This window comes from Salvelinus fontinalis, chromosome 37 (genome assembly GCF_029448725.1).
Source record: "Salvelinus fontinalis isolate EN_2023a chromosome 37, ASM2944872v1, whole genome shotgun sequence".
In the NCBI taxonomy this organism is placed as follows: Eukaryota; Metazoa; Chordata; class Actinopteri; order Salmoniformes; family Salmonidae; genus Salvelinus; species Salvelinus fontinalis.
The window spans coordinates 25,933,232-25,949,223 of record NC_074701.1 but is presented as its reverse complement, the minus strand read 5'-3'; the positions used below and the strand labels follow the sequence as shown (position 1 = coordinate 25,949,223).

The following is a 15,992-nucleotide window of genomic DNA, read 5'->3' as shown; positions in this document are numbered from 1 at the left end:
TTATTACTCGTAATCGGCCTTAATGAAGCCAGGATATTTGGTCAATAATGTCTCAGGTTTAAAATTGTTCCATTCCTTTCTGTTTTGGCCAACATGTTAAGCTGAACAATCTCTTTCAGTTTGTGTTGAGAATATGAGCCACAAACAGAACTCATTGTGAAACATATTGTCAATCTTCATCGCCAACTCATAGCAACTTTAAATGTGCAATTCTGGAAGTGATATTTAAATCCATGTTGACATGTGGAAGCCTTTTAACCTTTGTTAGGATATGTATTGTATCCTGTCAACTCTCGGGGTGGTTGTTTTTGGGACGTGGACAACTTTCTCTTTCGCTAGTTGGAAGTTTCCCTGATTGATAGCTTGCGGATGTTGATTGAGGAGGTTAGATTTCGAGACAGTGCTATAGAATAACCTCCACTGGTTATTCTGCAAACTGACTGCAGGACCAAAGAGTATACTCCGAGTTCACTAGGCTGAAATGATCTTATAGTAAGACCAAAAATATGTATTTGAATTGGATTGGATTCAATGGATACTTCATTATTTCAGAAACAAATCCCATTACATTTTCAGAACATGGAAAGCAAAGGTCACAGAAAACCAGACTCCTCTATTTAAAACGGGAGAATTTGATTATCACATAGGCTACTATTTTACCAACTGCAATAGGCAATTCATTATCTTATATGTTACGTTAGAACTTGCATTTACAAAACAATCTGTTCTGACCTTTTACACTGGACTACAGGAGATATCCACCAATGTCCTTTTTATGCCATATTGTACCTGCTTTTTAGACCATATTCACCGAAAACAGATTGCCAGCAGATTGCCAACTCAAGTCCCTACAGTATATAGTAACACTGCACTAACACAAAGGTTGCCATGGGGAACACAAGCATCTCATAACACAAATGTAATCTCCATCACAATCTAGCGTTACCACAAACATGACAAACTTAAAGGTAACTGACAAAATAAAGGAAACAACAAAGTGTCTTAATAGGACGTTGGACCAGTACGAGCCGCCAGAACAGCTTCAATGTGCTTTGGCATAGATTCTACAACTGTCTGGAACTCTACTGGTGAGATGCAGCACAAGTTTTTCCACGATAACTAACATAATTTGGTGTTTTGTTGATGGTGGTGGAAAACGCTGTCTGGGACGCCACTCCAGAATCTCCCATAAGTGTTCAATTGGGTTGAGATCTGGTGACTGAGACACACACACACCCTTTAAACCCCCTATGCTCCATTGAGACCCCTCTTTGAAATTCACTGAGATCTCTTCTTCTAGCCATGGTTGCCAAGATAATGGGCAACTGGGCATTTGTATACATGACCCTAAGCATGATGGGATGTTAATTGCTTAATTGACTCAGGAACCACGTGTGTGTAAGCACCTGCTTTCAATATGCTCTGTATCCATCATTTACTCAAGTGTTTCCTTTATTTTAGAAGTTACCTGTATATCCTACGTCAATGTTTCCCAACTCTAGTCCTCGAGTACCCTTAACAGTACACATTTTTTGTTGTAGCTACAGACTAGCACAATTGATTCAACTTGTCAACTAATCATCAAGAAAAAATTTAAGGAAAACGCTGCATTTGTTACAACGTTTCAACACTTAGGTCTTCATCAGGCATCCAATAATATATAATATATGATCAAAGGAAATTGGATGCACCTGAGCTCAATTTGGAGTGTCATAGCAAAGGGGTGTGAATACTTATGTAAATTCGATATTTGTGCTAAAATGTCTAAAAACACATTTTCATTTTTTCATTAGGGGTATTGTGTGTAGATGAGTGATTTAAAAAAAAATGTAATACATTTTGAATTCAGGCTGTAACACAACAAAACGTGGAATAAGTCAAGGGGTATGAATACTTTTTAAAGACATAAAACTACTGCTGTACACACCTTATATACTGTATATATATATAAAATGGTGTGTATGGGCAGTATATGAACATAAAAGGTGTGTACAGCAGCAGTATATAGGATGAGCCATGACTAGACTACAGTATCTACATATAAAGTGGGTAAAAAAGTATAGAATCATTATTTAAAGGACCAGTGTTCACGGACCCTATGTACATAGCGGGCAAAGCAGTCTCTAAGGTGCATGATAGAGTACATGGTGGTAGCCGGGTAGTAACAGTGACTAAGGTTCAGGGCAGTGTACTGGGCGGAGGATTGCTAGTGGTGACTTTTTAACAGTCTGAAGGCCTGGAGATAGAAGCTGTTTTTCAGTCTCCCTGTTCCAGCTTTGATGCACCTGTACTGTCTCCGCCTTCTAGATGATAGTGGGGTGAACTAGGATGGCTGTGACACCGAATGCGTGGCCTTCCTGTGACACCGGATACTGTATATATCGTGGAGGGCAGGCATTGTGTCCACGAAGATGCGTTGGGCTGACCGCACCACCCTCTGAAGAGCCCTGCGTTTGCGGACGATGCAATTGCCGTATTAGGCGGTGATACAGCCCGGCACGATGTTCTCAATGGTGCATCTGTAGAAGTTTGTGAGGGTCTTAAGGGCTAAGCCAAATTTATTCCGCCTCCTGAGGTTGAAGAGGCAATTAGTGGGTCTTGTGTGTAGATGGGTGAGAAAAAAATCTATTTAATCCATTTTGAATTGGTCTGAGGATGCGGCTTGGGATGCTGTCTGGGCCGGCAGCCTTGCGAGGGTTAAGACACTTAAATTACTTACTCATGTCGGCCACGGAGAACGAGAGCACACAATCCTCGTAAGAGGAGGGGCCGCATCGGCATCTCAATGTTGTTTTCCTCGAAGCGGGCGAAGAAGGTGTCCGGAACGTGGTTGGCTTTCCATTTATAATCCATGATTGTTTGGAGTCCCTACAACATACGGCTTGTGTCTGAACCTTTGAATTGCGACTCCACTTTGGCCCTGTACTGTCGTTTTGCCTCTTTTAAACCTTAAGGAGATCATAGTTGGTCTGTTTGCACATGTTCCCAGTCACTTTGCCATTGTTAAATGCAATGGTTCGCACTTTCAGTTTTGCGTAAATGCGGCCATCTGTCCACGGTTTTTGGTTTGGATAAGTTATAATCGTCATAGTGGGAACCACATCCTCTATGCACTTCCTGATGAGCCGAGTCAATGTATACTGTACATCGATACTATTCTCAGTGGCGACCCGGAACATTTCCCAGTCCGCGTGATCAAAACAATCTTGAAGCATAGAACCAATTTGTCAGACCAACATTGAACAGTCCTTACCACGAGTGCTTCCTGATTATGTTTCTCCCTATAGGTGGGGAGGAGCAGAATGGAGGCGTAATCTGAAGGGAGGGTGGGCGAGGGCCTTGTAGCCATCCCGGAAGGGAGATTAGCAATTATCCAGAGTATGTCATGAGCGTGTAGCACAGGAAATATGTTGATAGAATTTCGGTAACATTTTCCTCAGATTTCCTTTATTAAAGTCCCCAGCTACAATAAATGTGTCCTCAGGATAAGCGGTTTCCAGTTTGCACATAGTCCAGTGTAGTTCCTTGAGAGATGTTGTGGTGTCGGCTTGGGGGGGAATATACACAGCAGTGATGATGACTGCAGAACATTTTCTCGGGAAGTAATGCGGTTGGCATTTGAAGGTGAGTTATTTCAGATCGGGAGAACAAAAGGACTTGAGTTCTTGTACGTTATCACAATCACACAATCACACTTTCTTTTTCCTGGAGTTCTTTCTTCCTATCCGCGCGATGGACAGAGAACCCCGCTGGCTGAATGGACAGGACAATATATCCAGAAAGAGCCATGATTCTGTAAAACAGAGTATGTTACAGTCCCTGATGTCTCTCTGGAAGGTGATCCTCACCCTGAGCTAGTGTACTTTATTGTCCAGGGACTGAACATTAGCGAGTAATGTACTCAGAAGCGGTGGATGGTATGCAAGCCACCTGAGTCTGACTAGGGCCCCACTTCTTCTTCCTCTTCTCCGACATCAGCGTTTTGGTGCAGCCCCCGGGGTGAATAGAGCTGGCTCGGGAAGTTCAAACAAAGGATACAGGTCAGGGAAGTCAAATCAAATCAAACTTTATTTAGACAGCACATTTCAGACATGGAATGCAACGCATTGTGCTTCACAGGAAAAAACAAATAAAAACAATGAAAATAAAAACAGAAATATTTACTACAGAAACATAAGAGAATAAAAATCTAACGAATAACAATAAAAACTGAACGAGTGAAAGGCATCCTAAGGAAAAGCTAAACTAAAAAGGTGTGTTTTAAGATCTCTTTTAAATATGTCCACAGTTTCGGCCCCCCTCAGGTTCTCTGGCAAGCTATTCCAGAGGCTGGGGGTATAATATTTAAAGGCTGCTTCTCCATGCCTCTTCATCCTAGCCTTTGGGATAGTTAAAAGGCCAGTGCCAGAGAACCTGAGGGACATACTGGGTACATAACTTAAAAGCATGTTTGACATGTATTGGGGTGCACAATCGAATTTCTGCTAGAATTTCTGGTGAGTGACCGCCAATCTAATGTCCAAAAGTAATTTTCGGCTGTAGGTAATAATACAAGAAACGTTCTGAGCAGATAATGTAAGAAATAACAAAACAATTATAGTAATACTGCAAAGTTGGCTAGGAGCTAGAAAAAGGGCAACCATGTCTGTCAGTGTCATCTTGTCTCAGTCAGTAGAGCATGGTGCTTGCCACCCCAAGTGTTGTGGGTTCAATTCCTGCTGGAGCCACCAATATGAAAAATGTATGCACGCATGACTAAGTCACTTTGGGAAAAAAGCAGCTGCTAAATGGCATTTCTTATATTATTATATAAAACAGATCAGCCCAGTGCTCACTGTGTGAACTTATGTGACATGACAGACAGCCACAATTCTCCAAATTAAAGCACATTCTCTTTATTCTACCTCACTGTGAGATCACGGGATATCTCACCCCCTTTGAACTTATTCTCACTCTGTCTAACTTGATGGACAAATAAAAATTTGAAAGCTCCATTTGAGAGAACAGGTCTTGATAGAACGGCAGGGGATTTCAAAGTTGTCCGTGAATTAAACCACATGTGTGTGTGGTATAATTACCGATCAAAGACGTTGTGGTAATAAGCATGAAAATGTAAATTAAATATCCTAGAGCAAAGGTATTCAAATCTTACCCTACGAGGTCCGGAGTACTGCTGGTTTTCTGTTCTACTTGATAACTAATTGCACCCACCTGGTGTCCCCGTTCTAAATCTGTCCCTGATTAGAAGGGAAGAATGAAGCAAAATAAAGCAGTGGAGATGGCTTTAAATGTACATTTGAGTGACCCTACAGAATGTTTAATATAGCAACAGAAGAATAAAGAAACAAAAAAGGATGGGATCAACCGTTTTATTTTTCCCTGTTAATTATATTATTGACAGAAATAGCTGCCATTCATTTATTCACCATAGTGTCTGTTAACGTTAACACCTAGAATCATAACCTCAAATTTTGTAATGTTCAAAGGAAATGGGAAATTTACCTCAACGCCCTTAATTCCTTGACTAATTGACCAAAGGATTGGTGTCAGAACAAGTTCTTCCAAATAAAGTATCTATCAAAATATCCCCCCTCTTGACACTACGTTTTCAGCACAGTGTTTACCAAATTCATTCAAGACGTTTTGAAAGTACATTGCTATCCCATGGATCAAAAATGTGTTTTACTGTTGTCCCCCCAAAAATCTGATGATCTCTATCCATGACAGTAAAGTACACAGCACTCCAGTAAGAGGTACATTAGCTGTATTCATGTCAGTAAAGGTTCCGGATACATGCCATTGCAATGTCTCTAGGGTAGTAGGTGGCATAGTTCACTTTCTTTCTCCCAGTGTTTACACTGTCTTCTTCTTTGTGGACAGCCCTTGCATCACTTTTCATTCAGCTGCTTCGTCAAGTCTTTTCCATAAACACACCTCAAGTAATTTAGTATCCATACTTAATTCAATGTTATGTTGGAACAAATAATATAAAGCAGTCATTTATTCTTGACATTATTTTGTGTTGGGGCATAATCATCATTAGATGAAAATTAACAATATATATTTTTATAAGAGCATTACGGGTTATTAATCATTGTAATAGCCTTATAAACTACGGTTGGGAAACAAATTCAAAATCCCCTCTTGAGATGATGTTGTTAGTGAAAGTTATTTTACACATTAATTTATCATCCTAACATTGAGTGTTGTGTTCTTGTCTAGATGAAAAGCTCCCTCCACATGTCTGACAAGTTCCTACTTGTCTCCCACAGCCATAGCTGATAGCTTCTTCTTTGGTATTCGGTTTCCCGGCTGTTAAAATTAATAATGGCATTTCCTAAATATCTAGACAAGAGAATACCCCCCCCCCCCTCTCTCTCTTGCTCACTTCCTCACTCTCACACACACATTCTCCCCCTGCCCCCCGTAAAAGGTTGAGTGGAAAGGTACCTGAGTTGTTGCCTCTCACACTTCAAAGTGAGACTGGGTCACAGTGACTACACTTTGAAAGCTGTTACAGATTTCTCTCAAGACATTGCCTAACCATTAAGTATTCCTCACCATTTTGCCTCCTACTGAAGCCAGGGCAGACGTCTGTTCCCTGATTGATTTGATAACTAAGTCAATCATGGGAAATGGTTTCCATCGTAATAAATTGGTATGTGATGCCATAATTATGTAAATATTGACTTAGTTATCAAATCAATCAGTGAACAGACCTCTGACCTGGCTTTAGTAGGGGAGTCGTATGACAGCACGGTGGCAGTGAGAGAAGAGGACAGGAGGGGAGCTGCTGGGTCTCAGGCAAGTATTCTGCCCCATGGGAGAGATTAGTCTAAATCCAAATAACGACTGCAATCCCTGTCTGTTTACCTGCTGGGAGGGGAGGGGGGGGGGGGGAGGGGCTTCTCTATATATCTCTCTAGAGCAGCAGCCCACGGGGCACAGAGATGGGACTTGCCTCTCAATCACCTGGGGACTTGGCATCTAGGAGTGGCATTAAGCTGGAAGTATGAATCATATATCAAATGCTGAGTTTCATCAACATCAGAGCAGGAAGAGGGAGTGGAGCAGGTTATCATTACAACCCAACATAACACGGAGGGCTATACTATGTTGATACCATCACTGCAGCATTTCAAACACAAGTTGATCCATGACTAACATTGAGGGCAGAGAGGGTTTCTCGATGACATGTATGAAGCAGTAGTAGTAAAATAACCGAAGGTCTAGCAACCCAAATGTTGCGTGATTAAATCACATGATGGAGAACTTTAACATTTTAGCTAATTAGCGACTGCAAAATAGATGGGTTGGTTGTTTAGCAACAAAACCGAGACTTTTGCAACTCTGGAGCAAAGGCTTAGATTGTTGACAAATTGTCAATTTTGTCTCCAAATATTTATTGAAAACAGTAATAAATTTGCACAATGAGCATGTTTTCTCTCAAATACATCATTACAGTTGTTGGTTAGCTAGCTAGCGAATTTGAGTCATATTAGCATTGACATGAAATAAGTCAAAACACCTCCAAACAAGACATGGTATCAAGAACAAAATATTACTAGCTGAAACGAGCCACCTACGATTCCCCACATGGCAGCTTCTTGTCATTGTTGCTAGCTATCTGACCGTTCAGAATCATAACAAAGCACGGCTTCCGGCCACATCGATGTGGGCGCATCACTTCCATGACGTTGTCAGCCAACCCATCTATACTTTTTTACTACGTAGCTAGCATGTTAGCTAACCCTAACCCTAACCTTAACCCAGGGGAGAACGACTGCCCCCTCTCATTGAAGCCACGGAAGTTCAAGGCTGACCACAATATTGCAGGCATTATTAGACGAAAACAGGATCCTGCATTATAGTGAATGGGAAATTGTTGATCTTTGTGGTCAATCTTAGCGTGAGTATAATCATTTTTTGAGGACAATAATGTATCAATAATTGCTTCTAATACACCAAATGTATGTCCTTGAACCGATAATATTTCCATCGCACACAGAAGAACTAATAAGGAGAATGAAGTTGCTAATGGAGCCCCGGTCGGCCTTCGACTTGAATTACTCAATGAGAGGGGGCAGCACTGAGCTAAACTGCAACGTTACTTCCTGGAGTAATTAAAACTATGCCTGTTATGTCTCCATCTTAACCGGCTTCATTTGTCTTCAATGAGCTAAACTAAGATTTGCCACCTTTCTAACATAGCTAATTTTAGCCACAATAAAAATTGAATTTTAAAGATAAAATTAGTTAGAAAATTGTGTGGTGGACATGAAAAAATCGTGTGCCTGTCACGAATATCTAATTAGTAATTTGTATCTATTTCACGATCATTTGTGATGGTGTGTTTTTAGGGTAGGGATAGGCGATGGGTGCTCACGTTGCCCCTAATGGACGGTAGGATAATGACTACGGAAATAAAGGCCATAATTTCACAATTTAAAATGATTTGACAGTAATCCACTAGAGTCTCCATAATCAACTGGCGTTGAGGTCGCATGGGTTGTGAGGTGGGGGTTTGTAACTACGCCGACAAATTACATTATCCATCTGGACCTTTGCCACCTAGGAAATTTGTGACGGACCCTCCACTAAAGTTTGGCCTGGCTGAGTTATGTAACAGTGGGAACAGTACAACAGACATAGAGCATGCAAAGACCAAGGTCAGCTCATATAGTGACTATGTAATGGCAGAAGCCAACACGTACACTGTCACTCAATCGGACAGTAACATTAGCAATCTCACAATTAAGAGGAACATATTCACTATAACATGGCTTGCCATAGGAGGCTCAAATAAGATTTGTTAACATAGTGCATCCTTCTATAACTGATGCCCTCCACATAGCCTAACAGGCTTATGAGAAATGTTGGTAAATTTGATATGGTTGATATAGCTGTTATAACATCGGCCTATGTTATTACCTGTTAACAGTTTTGTGGTAGTTAACAGGTCCTAATGGTGAAAATTACGTGACCCTTGTTAACTGGCTATACAAAAAAGTTTTCAAACTTTTTCACCAGATGTTTGGATTTAACCATAAAGGGTCATTACACACCCATTTGTCATAGAGAGTGACACGGTTGGTTAATGACATGTTTACAATGTGAGGCCGCAGTCTAACATTTTATTTGAAATCAAACTGAAGATAAATGTACCCTTTTCATCTCACAATAAAAAAAAATAGGCAGACTATTTTGCACCATATTGATCTACTGTATCTATTTTTTTCACATGTTATTTCATTAGATACAAATATTTGTATTTTTTTTTTTTTATGAGACTGTAGGTTACCCTCTTGTATTGAAATTCTTTGTTTAAACATTCAACTGACGAATTTGGCCACCAATCCAAAATGTGTGCAACAGGTTCCTTCTGTTCCCTGATCGAAAAAGGAATCCTCCTTGAAGAACTGAGGACACCAGGTACCGGCATTTCTGGGGCACGCTTCTAACCAGAGGAATGTTAACACAACCACGCGTAAAGCATTCCCCGACGTTTTGAATTGAAGCTAATGTTATATTTACATTTCTTTTGACATTTGTGTACCAGTTTCTAAAATGCTATATTGTGGTTTTAATCTAACACGTTCAACCTGTGATTTCAACATTAAATATGAAGAAATTCAACTGCGTAAAATTACAGGACAAATCATCCGGAAACCTAGATTTGTTATAATTTGCTCACGTTAGATTAGGTTCTAGAAAATGTAAATAGTGCTATTTATCCGAGAAAATAAATATTACCTATAATTTTGCAGGTTGAATTAATCTTGAAATCATGAAAATTTATTCAGATTATTGGCCTATATGTATTATTATTCAAGCAGGTTGACAGGGCATGCAATACAACGGCTTGCGCCATGTCCATGCCAATTGAGAACTGGTCTATGTGAACAGGGTCGGTCAAACTGAAGGGTTTCAGTGATTGGTTGGTTACCTGTCTCCTCAATCAGCTGCCATTCGATCCCCATACCCTACACGCACTTTCAAAGCCGCTTCGCTCGCGCTCACTCAATCTCCGAGTGCTATCACAAACTTTTCTCCAATCCTGGCGATTTATCGAGCTCTTTAGATATATTAAAAAAACGTTATACGTCATCTGCGAAGGTGGATCATGTAGTGTTCCAATATTTATAAAGCTCCGTGCGAACAATACATTGTGGAGGAGGAAAGAGACCTTTAAGGACGAGTTTCTCGCTGCTGTCAGCGACTTGGTTCCACGTTTAAGACAAGGTAAGGCTCTCTACACCTCCTTATTAAATATTCCAGTTGTTTTCTTTGATGTTTTTTGTTTTTCTCAAGCTACAAACACTTTTAAAATAGGCAACTTTTTTCAGTGTTACTTTCTTAAAGGAAGATACTATACTATTATTAGTCAGCATCCGCCTTACACGTCTCAAACGTTGGCCAACTGTAGGCTACTGTATTTCAATCAATGTGAGTGTACCCCCGCTTTTGCTTGATTTATTACAATGCACTATAAAACGCTGGACGCCTTGGGAATATTGAACCCCCTGACCTGTATAAACGCACATAAATAGACAAGCCGACGTATGTGTAACCTGTACAACTATTTGGAATACTTGTCAGTTTCTCGTCATTCAAGGGGAAGTAATTTGAGGCGGAATGAAGAAGACTTCCAGTAGATTTAAATCAGGATCATCTTTTTCTTTCGTTTAGCCTACTTCAACCATGTCTTCTGCATAATTATCAGAAACCATGCTTGTCATACAAATATGTGTCTATGAAATGCCTTTTAAGATTGGAAAGTAAGTTGGATGAATAACAATTGCAACATAAAAGCTCCATTAACGTTTTGGGAAATTATGTCTCTCTACTCTGGACAGAGAAAAGAAGCACGAGTCAGACTTCACACAGTAGCACGTGGATTTTTGGAGATGTTCCTTCTGGAGCTCAGTCACTTGTCAGCGCTGGTCACTGCGCTCACATCTGTGCTCTCCGCCCTGATCCTGCTTGCCGTCTCCAGGCAACTGTGGACCTTCCGGTGGACCATTACGCGGGACACAGAGAGCAAGTTGCCGCTACCCAATGGATCCATGGGTTGGCCCCTGGTGGGAGAAACGTTCCACTGGCTCTTTCAGGTATGAGGAGTATTGTTTCGTTTTTTTACAAGCGTTCCAAGATAGACTATATGTGCCTTTTACGCGACGTATGTCACCATGCATTAGATGAGCTAAAGAGTTTGTTTGTGTTAAAATGTGCAAAGAAACAGCACACAACTTATGAAAACATTACATCTCAGTTCAGTATACTGTATACTGAATATAATGCGTCCATGGTACTATACTTGTGTGGACTTGATGAGCGTGTGTAATTCATTCTTGCGGTGAAAAACAGACGCTTTCACTTCAATTCCACACCGCGCTCCTGTAGGAATGCATCCCGCTTCCAGACTGGGCGTAAACTAGGAGGCACGGGGTAGAGCCTTAAGGCTATGGGTAGAACGCGCCCTCTTTATACACATGAAATGAACACCTCCTTTACCGCTTTTGTGTGTGTTTGTGTTTTATGACAGGGGTCCAACTTCCACATCTCCAGGAGAGAGAAGCATGGCAACGTTTTTAAAACTCACCTTTTAGGAAAGCCTGTTATCCGGGTGACTGGTGCCGAAAACATCCGTAAAATCTTGCTTGGAGAACACAATTTGGTTTGCACGCAGTGGCCTCAGAGCACCCGTATTATCCTGGGACCCGACACCCTGGTCAACTCTATCGGAGATTTGCACAAGAAGAAGAGAAAAGTAAGGATGAAATAAAGACGAGTAAAACCCCGCAGGGGACATAACTTGGTGAGGCATGATCATCTTCTAGGCCTGTTACTCGCCAGGGAGGAAAATCAAGGCAATAAAATATGCACATAATTCCCTGCTGTTGTTATTGAGTTATTATAGGTAATAACTAGAGAAGTATCGGGATGATTAATTTTGTCTCAAGTATTATTCAATTGTTGTCTGGAGTACCTTGTAGCCTACCAGGTGATAACTTTTTATTATCCTTTCCTTTAAGATCTTGGCAAAAGTGTTTAGCCGCGGGGCCTTGGAGTCTTACCTACCTCGCTTGCAAGATGTTGTCAAGTCTGAAATTGCAAAGTGGTGCTCGGAGCCTGGCCCAGTGAATGTTTACGTCTCAGCCAAGTCTCTCACATTTCGCATTGCTGTCAGAGTCTTGTTGGGACTGAAGATGGAGGAAAAACGCATAGTTTACCTGTCTAAGATCTTTGAGCAACTCATGAACAACCTCTTCTCACTACCAATTGACGCACCTATGAGTGGCCTCCGCAAAGTGAGTAAGCCTATAGCCAACAATGTTATTATGCTGTAAAATTATTCGCATATTTATTTTATGTTTTAATCATTGTAGAAATGATAGTCCAGGGAAATGATAATCCTGAAATTATAATACGTTTATTTATTATTAATATCTTTACATGTTAAAAATATATATATGTGTAGCCTAATTCATATTGTATGGTGTGGCATGATAACAAAACTATTTTGCTAACTTCATTGGTAACAAAAAACTTGCACATCACATTAACTCCCAATATGTTATTAGAATGGAAAATAATAAATATAATATAATTTCAAAAACTGGATGGAAATATCCCATCAAGGCAGCTAAAAATCCATTAGACGCCATTCTGATGTATGTTTTCTTCTCAGGGAATAGAAGCCCGGGAAATCCTACATGCGTGCATGGAGAAAATCATAGAGGAAAAAATGCAGAAACAACAGTCTGATGAGTACTATGATGCTTTCGATTACATGTTGATCAGTGCCAAGGAAAATGGAAATGAACTCAGCATGCAGGAGTTGAAGGTAAATTATTGTATTCTTCTGTTTAACCATTCTGCTTTGGTCATCTGCATATACAATCCCACATTTGCAATTGTGTAGTCAGTCTTATTTGGAGGTTTATAGCCTACTAAGGGGAATTTACAATTTATTTACTTTGGACGACCAAAATAAATGTCCAAAATTATAGCTTAAATTAAATGTTAATTGTGTTCTGTTTCTGGTGTCTAGGAAACCGCGGTGGAGTTAATATTTGCTGCTCACTCAACTACAGCCAGTGCCTCCACTTCGCTTATTCTTCAACTCCTGCGGCACCCCGCTGTGGTGGAGAAAGCCCAGATAGAGCTGGAGTCCGAGGGTCTCGGCTACGAAGCACATAGCGCCCACAGATGCTCCGGCAAAGAAAATGGTCTGAAAGGTCCTCTTGCGGCGGAACATGAGGAACATCGGCCTCTAGACCCAGACGACACCCTGTTGATGAATGGTAACGGGACTGTTAATTGCGCACTGGATGAAAACGAAGAAGCACGGTGTTCTCGGTCTCATATTCCTTGTTTAACTTTGGAGAAACTGAGTCAGCTACGTTACATTGAATGTGTCGTCAAGGAGGTCCTGCGGTTTCTCCCGCCAGTGTCTGGAGGATACAGGACGGTGCTACAAACATTCGAATTGAACGTAAGTATATAATTACGCGCGCTTTTTACACACTACGGAAGCGCACTACACTCTTTAAAAAAAAAATCTGGAAAACCAAAAAGGTTCCCTTTTGTAGGGTTATGTGATCAGAACCCCAGGGGTTATTCTTCACTGAACCATTGGGTTGCATACAGCTTTATATTTGGAATAAATGTCGGTTCTATATACAACATTTAGTGGTGCTATGTATGAAGCATTGAACACTTTTTGGTTCTATCCAGAAGCTTTTTTTCTAAGAGTGTATTGAAGCTGACCTTAGATCAACCCCATGACCAGGCCACACCGCATCATACTTTAGATTTACTGTGATGTCTGGCAATTAGTCCCTCAACTGGCTAGAACATAAACCATTATTCGAAAGCAGATACAATGCGATGTCAGTATTTGTTTTAAGTAATTGAGCGAGTTTTCAATACACCATAATGCGTGCAGCGCTCAAGTGCATCTCCCAATCATTGCTCCAAATAAAGTGACCAAGAGATTCACATAGGCTTTTATTTGAAATGAGGGATATAGTGAACTGAGGACCCTAGGGTAAAAGTATAAATAACTTTGAAGCCGTCTGGATATCCTGGAAGGCTATGTCATAGCCTATGCCCGATGGTGGATACGATTAGATATATTCTAGTCGGATTATGAAAACTTTATTCATACTGATTAATAATTGACTTACAATGATAAGATTCATATTGATGTTTAGGGTCCATGTGATATGTTGTGAGATACAGATGATGCTGAATATGCCTTAACATTTCCGGAAGTCAAAGAGCATTCAATCTGACTGTAAAGCGGTTGTCACTTGCCAATAGCAACCTTTACCTTGTAAATATTGTATTGAAGTTTCATTTTTGTTTTTGTTTTGTCTCTCTACTTCCAAGGGCTACCAGATTCCTAAAGGATGGAGTGTAATGTACAGTATCCGGGACACCCATGAGACAGCTGCAGTGTTCCAGAGACCGGATATCTTCGACCCAGACCGCTTCGGGCCGGAGCGTGACGAGAGCAAGACTGGGCGCTTCAATTACATTCCATTTGGTGGCGGAATAAGGAGTTGCGTCGGAAAGGAGCTTGCCCAAATGATACTTAAAACCCTGGCAGTTGAGGTGATTGGCACGTGCAAATGGACACTCGCCACGGAAACATTCCCCAAGATGCAGACGGTGCCAATAGTCCACCCCGTCAATGGACTGCATGTGCATTTCAATTACGCATAGCCTACTCCGATAGTTTAGAGATGTCATTGTGTTATTATTAAAAACATTAAGCTCATTAACTTTCCGCAATTGCAATATTAAGTTATTCAATCTGAATATATCAGCAAGAACCCTATGCTGTGAGAAACATGGTGGTCATTGTAGAGTGGAACCAATGCATGGTGCCAGTGACCTGTGATGACCTGCTTATCGCCAAGATCGCCTTTTTACGCACTGGGAAAAGTGACTGCATTTGCTATTCTTCACGGACATCCGGGCGCCCAATTCCATAACATAGCAAATCGAAAGATGATAGCCTATATTTCAGCACCATAATGCAATATACAATGGACGAGTAGGGCTTTCCTCTCAGAACAAACATTATCTGTGCTCAGGACTGATTATAAATATCCGTCTATAATACGAAATTGTCTTTCAGATCTTGCACTTGGTCTCCACGAAATACATTCAGAAATACATTCCAAATGTATGTGTTTATGTCCAGTATGTAAGTAGATATAAATGAGATATAGGCCTACATTTATAGGCTAAATAAGTGTATGTGTGTATGAAATGAAGTAGTATTACAAATAAGCTTTATTTATAGAACACTTCGGATAAGTCTGTGTACATATGGAATAATAATGAATAGGACTAGTTATTTATAATCAATGTAAAGCATAGACCGTTAAAACAAACCATAGGCCTAGAGTATCGCTAATTATTTGATTATTTAGAGTCTATAAATCAAAATGCAATTATATAAACTTACCTAGTGAAAATAACCAATTATTATTTGTATTCTTATTATTATTACATGTTCCATCATTATGAATAATCGTTTGTTGATTTTAAAGCATGATGGAAGCGCTGTGAAATGACCCGGTTAATTAAGATGGATTCATGGAAGGAGATAGCACTTTTTCTCCTTTACGGAGTGTGTATATACAGTATTTGTTCTATTGATTGAATGTGTGTATTTTTGTGTTGATGATGCTCGTATTATCTATAGAACGATGTAAAGGGTAAATTACAAAAAAAAGTGTATTTCTGTCATAGAATAGGACATTTTATCATACAAAATGTGCATTTGCTGCCATCATGTTAACCACAATGTATAGATTTCCGTTCTATAAAAAGACCAATATGAACTTGTTTATAGATAAAATTGTTAAGGTTTTGATAATATGACATTTGAAAATTGTGCCAGTATTATCACAGTATAAGCCTATATAATATATTATGAAATGTGTTATGTTTTTAATATGAGATGCCAAAAT

At 40.1% G+C, this 15,992-nt stretch overlaps 1 protein-coding gene across 2 annotated transcripts; it reads left to right on the top strand.

Moving 5' to 3' along the window:
- Window positions 1-7,745: 7,745 nt before the first annotated feature.
- Window positions 7,746-15,756, top strand: LOC129836436 (cytochrome P450 26B1-like). Of its 2 annotated transcripts, XM_055902609.1 has the most exons (7): window positions 7,746-10,242; window positions 10,857-11,111; window positions 11,546-11,770; window positions 12,036-12,311; window positions 12,692-12,847; window positions 13,055-13,498; window positions 14,398-15,756. In XM_055902609.1, the coding sequence occupies exons 2-7, from the start codon at window positions 10,908-10,910 to the stop codon at window positions 14,731-14,733; spliced, it is 1,641 nt and encodes a 546-aa protein (XP_055758584.1). In that variant the 5' UTR covers window positions 7,746-10,242; window positions 10,857-10,907; the 3' UTR covers window positions 14,734-15,756. The 2 variants fall into 2 exon arrangements, with proteins under 2 accessions (XP_055758584.1, XP_055758583.1); XM_055902608.1 differs by lacking the exon at window positions 7,746-10,242 and having other exon boundaries at window positions 10,265-11,111.
- The last annotated feature ends 236 nt before the right edge of the window (window positions 15,757-15,992 follow it).

Excerpts from the sequence above, each read along its gene's own strand:
- LOC129836436 (XM_055902608.1), top strand. The coding sequence starts at position 10,788 with ATGAATAACAATTGCAACATAAAAGCTCCATTAACGTTTTGGGAAATT. Across the intron at positions 12,848-13,054 it reads TCAGCATGCAGGAGTTGAAG|GAAACCGCGGTGGAGTTAAT; the intron begins GTAAATTATTGT and ends TCTGGTGTCTAG. Across the intron at positions 13,499-14,397 it reads TACAAACATTCGAATTGAAC|GGCTACCAGATTCCTAAAGG; the intron begins GTAAGTATATAA and ends TCTACTTCCAAG.